Consider the following 12644-nt stretch of genomic DNA (forward strand, 5'->3'; position numbering starts at 1 on the left):
GGGGGCGCTAGCTTCGCATCTCCCTGGTCTGCTGGGGGGAAGCAGCTAGTGCGGGGTTGCCTCACCCCGTTTGTAAGTAGGGATCCGATGTAAGTCGGATCCATGTAACCCGGGGACTGCCTGTAGTATATTAATCTTGAGGAAAGTCCTGTAATGCTACTTATTTCAAAGCAGGCTGAATAGGAATGTAGGTAACAAGTACAGTGCCATCCTCAGCACAGAAAATATATTCTGCAGTGTGAGAGCAAACTATGGGCATATTTCAATATCCTTAAAGAATGTATGTGACTTCATGAATCACAACCGTTTTAAGACAAAGTACCAATATAACCTTTGGAGATTACTATTATGTCGGACAACAGATGGCCAGAAAGTGAGGTTATTATACTTCTAAAATACTGATATTTCCACTTTGATTATCTCAATCTTTACTTTCTGCATCTCTTTGGTCTCTGTAGGAAATAGTCTGCTAAAATCATGAAATACAACAATAAAAATAGTATCTTTCTTTTTAAAAAAGTTATCAAATAAATTACATTTCTAATTGATAACTACTTTTCTCTCTGAGTTCTAGTAACAGTTTGTACTTTATGATATTTAAGGGAAACTATCAATTCTTATTGGGCTGAAATGTTCTATCTGTTACAATAATTTTACAACAGCTTAATTCCACTTAGTACAATGAAGTGAAAAGAGGACATAAAATTGGTGAAGTAATGAGTCATGCCTGCCAGATTTATTTATTTTCCATCTACATAAACTAGAAATCACTGTTCCTGAAAGTGGTATTTTTTGGGTGTGATGTTGTTGTGTTGTTTCCAAAGTGGTATTCCTTGAACTGGCATCTTTAACAATGATGTGTTCTGGGTACTGGTACAGTTCCATTAAAGTCAATGGATGTATACTGATCAGCTGTGTATCTGACTCCAGATGTGTGCAAATATACAGACAGATAGTTTAATTACATGAATATACAGATGGTTTAACCTTGTGTGGGGAAAAAGTGGATAGAAAGAGCCACATCAAGGCCCTAGTCCAGGCCAACTAAAAAAGTTAGTTGTTAAATCCAAAAGCAGATTACAGTTCCGAATGTTATTTATTTGGCAACATATGACAAAAGTTATGATCATCTAAACTGTATTACATGAACTATTTCTGAAATAGAAATGCAGATGACAGTCAATGAAACAGAAACATTCAGGTGACAATATAGAAGCACAGCAGCTGTTTGATATAAGTAACAGTATTAAAGAAACCTCTTTATAAAGACATCATGGCTCTGCAGACTCAGGAGGCAAACCATCCATATTTCAGGCTCTGATGATTATCTTTATAAACAAGTCTAGTGAATCATGAAATAGATCAGAACAGAACAAAGGCACTAGGGATTACCTCAGTAAGTGTTGGAGAGAGCAACTGAGGTGACTGCAAACGGCAACACACAAAGTGACAAATTAGTCATACAAAATTCATGCATGGTGCTATTTGTGAGAAATGCTATTTTAACGATATCAACATCCAGGTGCAACACATATGACACAAACAGTTTAAACAGGACATCTACCAATTAGATAAAAAAATTCCAAATTAGATTTTTTAAATAAAAACAAGAAAGAGTAAAAATGAAAATCTCTTCCTTACACAGCTATATAATTATTTCATTTCAAAAGAGAATTCCATGGCTAGGTTGTACTCTATTGAATCCTACAATAAGGACTGCACCTTTAATAGAACCCTCCCCCCCCCCCCACTTGTTTAAAGCAACTACTTTAAAATAGAGAAAAGCCTGTGCCAAACCTCTGTCTAAATACAGCTGAGGTTTGGGTTGGAACTTGGAAGCTCAGCCCATCTCTGCTTTAAAATATTCCAAGATATCAGTACATGACCCCCATCATTAATTAGAGAGCAGCTTTATTTGACAGCTAATTTTTGCTGTTACCTTATTTTTCTCTGACAATTGGTAGAGAAATTCTGCTCTCTGCTACACCACTGTAAATCCAGAGTAATTTTATTGAAACCAATACTGAAATTCATATAACAGAGCACAATTAGATCCTGTTTTTTAAAACAGTGTAGTGAAGTCACAGGCATTAAGCATACATTACATTTATGCCTAGCATTAAACTATGCTGATTTTGCCATAGCTAGTTAGTTTAAAGTAACCTAATATGACCTAAATGTAACTGAGTAACACACCGCAAGGAAATTTTAGCATTAGGATTTTTAGAAACATTTTATATTCTTTTTAGTCTTCTCAACCTATCATCTCTGAAACAGAAGGCTCTGACAGACAGCTCAGTTTATGAGGCATTTATGACTAAACTGTTTGGCTCCACCAGTCTAAAAATAAGTGCTGCACTCACAGAAATGTTTCTATCTATTTAAAAATATTTCATTTGGTCTTGAAAGTAAAAGGAATTTAACAACCTTTTTCAATAGCTAAAGATGCATAATGTCCATCAGGTAAAGGGGGATACATGGATGTCTGCGTGGACAAGAATATACAACTCACAACCTAACCTTGGAAAGAACAAGCAGAATCATACCTGTTTTATAAGGTAATGCAAAACTATGGAATGGCACTGTTGAATTGGCAAAAAGCAGGGCTACTGTTAGGTGTCAAATGATTAATGGTGAATGAGGGTCTGATTGAACCAATTACGGGCTCCACAAAGTAGCTTCCCAATTCACATATAAGGAACTGCTCCTTACAGGGAGAAATTTAAGGTGCCCTGAGGTTTTTTCATTAACCCAGGCCACACTGAAAGTGAAAGTTTCACCTCAATGCAGACAATCTGGTTTTTACCACAGGCTTTGATGGAGTCAGGATATCATTCCTAAACATATTCAGTCCCTACTAGGGATTTACAGGTTTTATGAATATAATTGTGCTTATTATTAATATCTCACTATTCGCCTATTGCTTTATTGGGCTTTCTGCTCTAACACTCTATTCTCAAATTCCTATATCACACCTCCCAACTACATCTTCCAGTGCCCTCTGTAATGGAGAGGGTCTGATACCCTTGATACCATAGAACAACACCTTACTCCACAGTCTAGTTGATTTCAGGTGGTCAATTCAAAGAATAAGGCACACTCCATTGTGAGCAGGGATGGCAGAGTCTGGACATATGATACAGGAAATACTTGGGTCCTAAGGAGACCACTGGGTTAAGATGCTGTATGTCCTATACATACAAAAACAGTCACAAGATTCCCTTGAGAGCAAATCCTTTCATTTTGAATGTGTTGTGTTTCAACTTCTGAACCACACAAGTAAGACTACTCAGGGTTATATCTTAGTTTATGGATTGGCAAAAAAACCCAACCCCCCCCCCCCCCACAAAAACCCATTCATCACTAATATGCATAGGCACCAATAAAAAACCTAGGCAGGTACTAGAAAGTCAAACTGCCAATGTAGCAGCATCATTCCCACTAGCAAGATTTCCAACAGGTGGGAAGAACTGCAATTAAGCAATGTTTCCAGTGTTTTAGATTATTTCCCAGGTGGATCATTAATACAGGCATAGAAATAATCTTTCAAATAATATTTTTGTTTGGAATTAATGTGAAATTGAAAAGGGGTAACTCAGCTTGTCTAAAATTCAGGGAGAGGTCAACATTTTTTAAATCCCGAAGAAATCTTATGAAGAAAGAAAGTGGAAAAGGCCAATTAAGGTCTTTACAGCCCCATGAAAAAAGCAGGATTGTTCCCTGCAGTACATTTACTTGTGCCTTTTTGAACAGTTATCTGTATAAAGTACATATGTAAGTTTTTGCAGGATTTGTGCCTTTATTATTCTATCACTATTATTTCAAGCATTTATTTAGACCCATCTATTTACATCAAAGTTAAGCTAATGTTCACAGCAATTAATTTTTCACAGAAATTTTAATTTAAAAAATCTAAAACTAGAAAAGAAATTAGAAAATGAAATGAAGGGCAAACATGAGAGAAAAAGAAAAACTACCTTGTATGACAGGAGTTATGTAAAAATACGTTTCACATAAAACATCATTAGAATTAAATTACTTTAGCAAAAATGTTATAACATTAGCTCTGCACTTGAAAAAGGCAATATGTATGCATGACATGAAGATTAACTTTATTATGGGGTGGTTGAAAGGAATTTGTACACAGAAAAATGATACCTTTGTTGTGGTACAGTACCAAAATAACATGCTACATTTAACAAAAGCATGAAGAGTATTTGGTTTGCCTTCTGATCTTTGTGTTATAATTAGCAATGGTTCCTATTTTCTACCACATGCAAGTATAATTTCTTTGGCAGAAAAATGTACTTTTATTAAATCTCATTTGTTTATTTTTTAAATCAATCACAAAAAGTTATATTTTAATTCCCATGAACTAACGAGTGAAATGTGAAACCCCACTTGTTCTACTATTCAAGTGATTATGAATGCATAAAATAACTCCCACGAATACAAGTTTACAAAAATTGCAAATGTGTCTAATAGTGTAGACACAGTGATGTGTTTAATGACTTATATTAATTTTTAGATTAACAAAAAAAACACAGGTTTCAGTACCTCCCCATAACTATGCCTGTCATCTGAAGAGTAACTGATATATGGAGAATAGGAGATCATATCTGGGCGGTCAATGTTATAGATGGCTTTATTTTTAGGAAGAGCAGCCAAATCCCTGTAGTCAAGAATTTCATCTCCAAGCTTTGCCTAAGAAAAGGAGGAAAGAAAGCAGTAAAGACAAGAAGGAATATGAGCAATACACAGTCAGAAAAGGATGGACCCATATAGGTAGAACCACCATAAACATTAACAGTAGCATTAATTAATATTAACATTTGTATGTCTGAGAATTTAAAAACTTTTCACTGCTTATCACAAGATCCTAAATGCATATAATTAATTTCTTTATAAATGTTCATGACTGTCAGCCATTCAAGTTTAGAGTATAGTGGTAATGTTGGTAATTGTAGTTTTCTTCCATTTCTATCCTGCTGACTATTAGCTATGCAAAGAGACAGCAGGGCTAACCTTGTAATCATGGGCTGGTCAAAAGAACCATTTCCTCTAAGGAGATTTTGGATTGCAGTGTTTATTTTCTTTTCCCATTATGGATGATAAAGAATAATCAAATTCTTCTTTCCAGCACTAACTATCCCCTATCCAGATGCTGAAATGCTGCTGGTCAGTAATTTCTCCCATGCAAAAGAGCTGCTTATTCTGTCCTACAGTTCCTGCATAACTAATCTCCAGTAAAATTGCATTACTGTGTGTGATCCGTACCCTGCAACTGAAGTTAGGATCTGTCTCCATGGAGCTCATTGCAAGATCAAGGTTTATGTTTGTAAGGCACCAAACTAAGGTCCTAAGCCTGTAAATACGTGTGTAGCTCCCTGGAATTCAATGAAGCCAAGCCAGTTTACATGAGGTTTGGATGATCTGGCTCTGAGACTATTAAAAAGCCTGTAAGTTTCACAGCACTCATTAGCTGTATCTATATACCTCAGAGTAGCTTGCCCTGACCCCTCTTATGCCTCAGTTTGGATGGAACATGATTTTGAGATGGATCAATGTACGCAATTTCTCTCTCTTTTTTGGGGTACATTTTATCTGCATGCAATACTACCTTCAGGAATATAGAACAAAATATGAATTTATTTATGTGCTGTAAGTAAACATATAAAACACCTTATAAAATTGCAGGAACACCGTATAAAACAAAATCCCAGGAACAAAATAAAATGGAAAACAAACATCCTCTTAGAATCACTTAAAGCAATTGCAAAAGTAAATACATTTCACCCCACTGCTTCCACTTATACAGAATAGATTTGTCTCAGGTAATCCAACTGTTATATGCATTGGGGTAAACAAATACCCATTCTTCCTTCCATAAAGCTATCTCAGAGAGTAACTGATCCTAAACACACTACTCCAGCTGTTGCCTACCACCATCTCCTTCATTATCTATTTCATTCAGCCCCCATTCTTCATTATGAACCTAAAGATACCAAGCCTTTCTAGAAAAAATACATTGTAGTATAATTCCTTCCACATGGCCCACCCAAATACAGGACATTTGAATGAAAACACATTTTGTTACAGACAACATGGCCCAGATCCGCTCTTACTACCCCACATCTGAATAGGTAAATTGTATGGTGGGTCATGTATGTAGGGCTGGGACAGAGGACTGATTGTGGGGTTTAGGAGGGGGTTCAGGGTAGGAGATTAAGACGGAGGGTTAGGGCTGTGAGCTCTGACTGGGCGCCACTTACCTTGGGCAGCACTGCAGTGGGGCTAAGGCAGGCTCCCCATGTGCCCGGCTCCACATTACTCCAAGAAGCAGGCAGCAGCTCCTGGGAAGGGGGCAGGTGGTTCTGCATGTTGCCCTCATCTGCAGGCACCATCCCCACAGCTTTCATTGACTTCAGTTCCCCATTCCTGGCCAATGGGAGCAGCAGAGATGGCACCTGCTGGTGAGGACAGCATATGGAGACCTCTGCCCCCATCTCAGGGGCTGCAGGGGCATGCCAACCACTTCCAAGAGCGGCACAGGGCCAAAGCAGGCAGGGAGCTGCCACTGGACTAGTAATCCTAAGGACCATGTTAAAAGCTCCGATGGGCCAGATGCAGCCCCGGGGCTATAGTTTGCCTACTCCTGTTAAGGGACCAAGTGCATCTTTACACCACTTGCATAATCAGTGTCTCACCATCTACTCTTCTATTATACCTGTGCTGGGGAGAAATGAAGTGTGTATTCTCTACATGCCACTGTAACAGGAGTGCAAAGAAGACATGCTCTGAAATAACATACGAATTCAATAACAACTGATTTGACTTCTCCTCCCTTTCTCTTCCCAGACATATAAATGGGAGTTAAACAATCTCAGAACTTTCTGACAATTAATACACATGAGAATGAGAGATACAGCAAAAACTGACATGCCCATGGGAATATTTTTCTCTGACTGACACAGCAAACTTGCTTCTTTTGAAGTACCAGCTGCCTCTAAATAAGTATGTCACACTTACTGACTTAAGACACTTTGAAAAACACAGTTTAGACAGAGAATGAGAATGGAGGTTTGTCCTTGACTATTAGCCACCCACGAAGCATACTTAATCACTGTCTTCAAGAAAAATGCTTGCAAGTACAACACCACAGCTACATATTTGCCACTACATGTATAAATCAAATAGAAAAATGTGAAAAAGTAATAGAAAGGCATAAGGGTAGAAATACCTCACACAGGTGACCATCTGGGCAAGGAAAATATGGTTAGGTGAGAAAAATCCCAGTTCACAATGAATATGTCTGTGCTGATGATGGCCATGTCATTGTTAGAGGAAGCATTTTAAAAACATGTCAGGTTAGAGCAATATGGAGTTCCTGCCAGAAAGGCAAGACCAAGCCCTACTGTCCTCCCTCAGGCTGCATCTAGACTGGCATGATTTTGCGCAAAGTTTTTCCGTTAAAAGTATTTGTGCAAGAGAGTGTCTATACTGGCATGTGCCTTTGCGCAAAAGATTTGCTTTTGCGCAAAAGCATCCATGCAAGTGTAGACGCTCTCTTGCGCAAGAAAGCTCCGATGGCCATTTTAGCCATCGGGCTTTCTTGCGCAAGAAATTAATGTTGCTGTCTACACTGGCCCTCTTGCTCAAGAATACTTGTACATTACAAAGTCAGTGTTTTTTTGTACATTACAAAGTCAGTGTTCTTGTGCAAATACTTGCAGCCAGTGTAGACAGGCAAAATCATGCCAGTCTAGACACAGCCTCAGAATTTAGTCAAGCAAAATTCCCATTCATAGTAATTTTACCTAAAGAAAGACTGCAGCCTTTGGCTCCAAGGCATCTCTCTGGTAGTAAGTACAGACACCTACACTTCATAAAATATACATCACGTTATAAACTGGTAAACTGTGGTCTATAGCTATTCTTTCTAGCTTTCATGCTGTGCCTCAGTGTCACTGCATGGGCCAGACAGGATCGGAAGTGGAATCTTGAAGGGTTCCCAGAAGTGAGTGCCAGTTGCGCTGATATTTGCTGCTTTGACCGTTTTGTGACCTTAAGAACATGCTTATGAACATCATCTCCAGATGGCTGTCATAGCAGGTACTAAAAGTAACACCCAACAGGTGCTGGAAAAATTAACAAATATAAGCTTTTTTTTTCAATGGTATTTAATTATTTTAAATGCTCATTTTGGCTGCTCTCTCATTTGGAACCTCTTGGTTCTTTATATGGTTAGGACCCTTCCAATTGTTTTATTAGTATAAGGTCCAAAATCTGTTCCCAATGAACATGGAGGTAAATCTCCCACTAACTTCAGTGAAAGCAGAAGTAGGTCCTAATTTCTTTCAGGTTAGAAAGAGTGTGATCCGCAAATGCAACATGTGCAGGCAGAAGCATGTTTGAATGCCATGAATTGAGGAATCAGGACTTAAGCTTGTAAAATATGACCATGTGAAAATTAGATCTTCTAAATCAGTGATGTTCAGCTTGAAACTTGCAATCTTCTTTCAGACTACTGTTTACTTAGAAATTTATTTCTTTTTTAGATACTTGGCATGTTTCGTAAAATTTAAGTGGTAATCTAAGACATAATAATATACAAGCAAAGGAAAAGAATAAACTACCAATATCCTGTTATTTGTAACTATGATATTAAAACAATTTAATGGAAGACTATTAGTTTTGATTTGTAAGAATAAACAAATAAAGAAGTCTTGAAAATTATCAGCTTTCTGTTCAGTAATGGAATATGATCAACAAGAGTTAACAGTAAAAAGTTCAACACTTTTCTTTCTATCTCCTAGCATGGACTGTAGAAGGGAATAACACACTTACATAGATCACACGGCTTGGGGAACCTGATGTACTTGACGCAGGAATGGAAATAACACTCTCAGAGGAGGTTCTAGTTTCCTACAATAGAAAACAAAAAGCAAAGGGAAATTTATATGTACCTTTCCAATAAAGAAAAAAGGTAAAAAGTCTTCCATTTAAACTCAGAGTTGCCATTCACAAATAGAATGCTTCAGTAAACATATGCATCAAAGAGCACTAATCAGTTGTCCAAATAATTATTTTTTGCCATAGTCCGTAAGTTATCTCATGTATCATTTACCTTCCGCCTAACAGAATGAATTCCAGTGGTGTGGTCCTGGGCTACCAGAATGGTGCCAGAAGGCTGTTAATGCTGGTGCAGTTATAGACGCTCTGAAGCAGGGGTCATTTAGGTGCCTAGGAGCAGAATTTGAGTCCCTATGTTTATGTCAAATTTTCACATTTGGTTTCTAAAATGTCTCATGGTTCTATGCAATTAATCAGCACCAGTAAACAGCACCTAGAACATTGCAAATAAAGCAAAATGCAAAAAAGACTCAGGACCAGACCATCAAAGATATTTATATGCCTAACTTCTACTGAAATGAAAAGAGGCTGGATGTGTAACTGCGTTGTAGGATCTTGCCTTCAGTCTCTTATTGCTATCTTACTATTGAGTCCATCAGATTAACATTCGTTACAATCTTAGCAGGCTTGTATTCCCTGTTGTTGTTTTTTAACTAGTTAGTGCATTTAAAATGTCATCTCTAAGTCATGACATAACTTCACTGTAATGTTTTTGGTAATTTCCTTTATTGCGAGAAGCAGCATTAATTATAAAGAAAAAAGAAGGGCTGTAAGATGCAAGAACAACAACAGCAAATGAATGTTCTTGACGGTTATTATTCAAATTGAAACCAACTTGTGACAGCCAGACGTTTAAATTATAAAATAATGAAATAACATTTATTCCTTACACTATCCTTCAATCGTGTACTTTAGCTCTTCATAAAATATTTTATGCTTGTACCGAGAAAGCTGTGCTTGATTGCAAATGGATGTGAATTTAGCCAGGAGCACAGTAATGGTCATGCACAGTATTGCTAAATCTAGCAATTTCTTGTCTGTTAGTGGTATTAAGCTGTAAGATAAGGGGTTGTCCTATCTATTCTGTTCACTAATGGTGGTAGCTGCTACCTACTAGGCATAGCCACAAAATGGCTCTAATTTCATAGTTGTCTGCAGGAGACATTCAACATAATTATCTTCAAAAAGCCCCTGACTAAATAATTTATAAAATGTGATTAAGGATTTTACAGTAAATCTTTGATCTCTAACATGACACTACCTTACCAACAGAAAAAAACCCCTATGATGGCTCTATATCATGTTCCTCTAGAAAAATAATGGTACAGTTTGAACCTCTCTCATCTGGCACTCTCTGATCAAGCAACATCCATGGTCTGTCATGATTTTAGTTAGCCCAATGTCCACTTATCATGTGTGTGGCCAAGTTTCCCATGGTCGCATAAAACTAAGTTTGTTTACAGCTACCAGTCTTGGCTCTCAGTATTCTGTGCTGTTATTTAGCTCTAATTTCCCCTACATGTCTTTTAAGGTAGTAGAAGTGTTGGTAACGCTGCTGGACAATATTTATCTCCTATGCTCTGGCAAATTCTCTGATTTGGCACAAGTCAGGTCCAAAGGGTGCCAGATTAGAGAGGTTCATCCTGTACATTTCTATTTATCATTGTTAATATTGCATTTTTGCTGCTTGTCTAGTTTGTTTATATGTCTTAAAAGTTAGATTGTGAAATCCTTCCTCATATATAATGCCTCACTGCACAAGTAGACCTACTACTTCTGGAACACTTAAGAAGAGAGGTAGTATTCAGTATGAGTAATGGGTCACTAAACAAATGGTTATATAAAACCCCCACTATTTTGGAATGTCTGGCTGATCTAGGAGGTGCTCTGCATTGTCCATTACTTCTCTTACAAACTCTTCACTAACAAGTTCTGATCCTGTCTCCCCCCCAAACTCACTCCTCAGTCTCTCTATTCTTTTACTTTCTGCTACTCTCTACACTTTCCTTTTGCTCCCTTCTCCCAGCATTCTGCCTTTGCACCTATCCACCAGTTTTTAGCCTCACCGTCCTGTGATGACTCTTGTCCTTCCTCTCCTTTACTTTCATATTTTCTTTCTCTTCTGGCTCCTTCCCATCTGTTTGCAAGCTTGTTCTTATATCGCTTAGATAAAAACAATATCCCTCAGCTCTACCAGTTCCTCCCCAACCTTTCCCCCTCCACGTCATCTTTAAAGCCCAGAGCATGCATCCGCCTACTCTTTCTGCCCTGTTCACATACATTATGGTGTTCAGTACATAGATAATAAACATTATTTTAAAATGATCACCCTGAGGATGCTCTCCGTCATTTATTAAAATGTCAGTCAATTGCCCCATCCTACACAGTCACCTCTTCAAGCTGTGCTAACAATCCTCTACTGCAACTCTTTATAAAATTCCATCCTTCACTTTTCTTTCTGTTACGTAAAAATGCACTGGTAAATAAAAAAAAATCAAAGTAAATGAGAGATAATTAGTGCTGAACAGCTTTTTGCTCCAATTGTGTATTTCTACTCCAACAAAACGCCCACAGACTTTTATAGGATTTACACACAGAGAGCCTCTTTCACTCTACTCAAGATTAGAGGCATTATGCATAGCACTTGAGAGATGTGTGACTAATGTGTCAGTCTTTAAACAATGTCTCATGAGGGTATTTTCTTTGCCATGGAGAGAAATCCAGCTAGCACATGGCCAGCAAAACAGTATCCACTGTCCTTCGTTTAAAGACAAAAAAGTAGTTAACTACATAGGAACATATGACTGGAAGGACATGGTGGGTAAACTAATCCAGTTCCTGCTATCACTCACAGGCACCCCCATCATATCATTCCATTCCTAAATTTATTAATCCCTATAATTTCAAAAGGCTGCATGAAGTTTTAGCCCCACAATTTCTACTAATCAATTGGAAAAAGAGGCTGTGTAAGTCTGATAATGTAAGATATATTGTTATGCTGAATCAATAGCACTTGTTTAAACCAAAATACACAACTGTCAAAAAGGACAACATGGGAATATTTTTTCTTTTGATTTCTATCCTGAAATACCACTGGCTATTGGCTCAAATTTATGAGGCAAAAGGTTAATTGCTTACTTCACATTTTAAATGCTCACTTGAGTTCAGAGCTCTCCAAAAAATGATGGACCAGATCAATCATTTATCTCTCTTAAACACATAGGTACAATACATGTGACCTTCACCTTCTAGGATGAAGCCAAAAATAATATCTATCAAAGCTGTACTTCAATCAGAGATGTAATTGCTAACACAGCAGATATTTAAGTCTTTCATAGTCCTGGTCGGAATTCTATCCTGCTCTGCCCCATGCATTTGCAGTATAACTTTTCTCGAGCCTAATCAAAGCTCTTTCAAATACTTGACTCAACTAAAGAAAATCATCCAAAAGACCCCACATTTGGCCTCCCTACATTAAGCAAGTCTATGCTATCTCAATCCAACATCTTGAGACAAACTGTGTCTCTATTGATTAATCTCCTTTCCACTACACAGACAGATCATCCCCTTTTCACTACACAAATATTCTTATTGAGTATTTATTTAATATCAGAGATTAAATTAGGGCGAGATGGTGTAGTGGTGTGGCAGCTCAAAAAAAAAAAAGGTGCTAGAAAGAGATTTTTATGTAAGGAAAATATACCTGGATTCCAATTATTCTTTATTTATAT

At 37.5% G+C, this 12644-nt stretch overlaps 1 protein-coding gene across 10 annotated transcripts in view; it reads right to left on the bottom strand.

The window, feature by feature from the left end:
* ABLIM2 (actin binding LIM protein family member 2) overlaps positions 1 to 12644 on the bottom strand; it is a 226212-nt gene that overhangs the window by 63050 nt on the left and 150518 nt on the right. For 7 of the 10 annotated variants that reach the window (XR_012904395.1, XM_075930800.1, XM_014576101.3 and 4 more), the window contains exons 9-10: positions 8848 to 8925; positions 4558 to 4704 (exon numbers count right to left, since the gene is read on the bottom strand). Coding sequence is in view for 9 of the 10 variants with exons in the window: in XM_075930800.1 (XP_075786915.1) it covers positions 4558 to 4704; positions 8848 to 8925 (225 nt within the window). In the remaining variant the exon portion in view is untranslated. The remainder of the gene's footprint in view (positions 1 to 4557; positions 4705 to 8847; positions 8926 to 12644) is intronic. The other 3 variants (XM_075930805.1, XM_075930803.1, XM_075930806.1) reach the window with 1 other exon arrangement.

This window comes from Pelodiscus sinensis, chromosome 5 (genome assembly GCF_049634645.1).
Source record: "Pelodiscus sinensis isolate JC-2024 chromosome 5, ASM4963464v1, whole genome shotgun sequence".
NCBI lineage: Eukaryota > Metazoa > Chordata > Testudines > Trionychidae > Pelodiscus > Pelodiscus sinensis.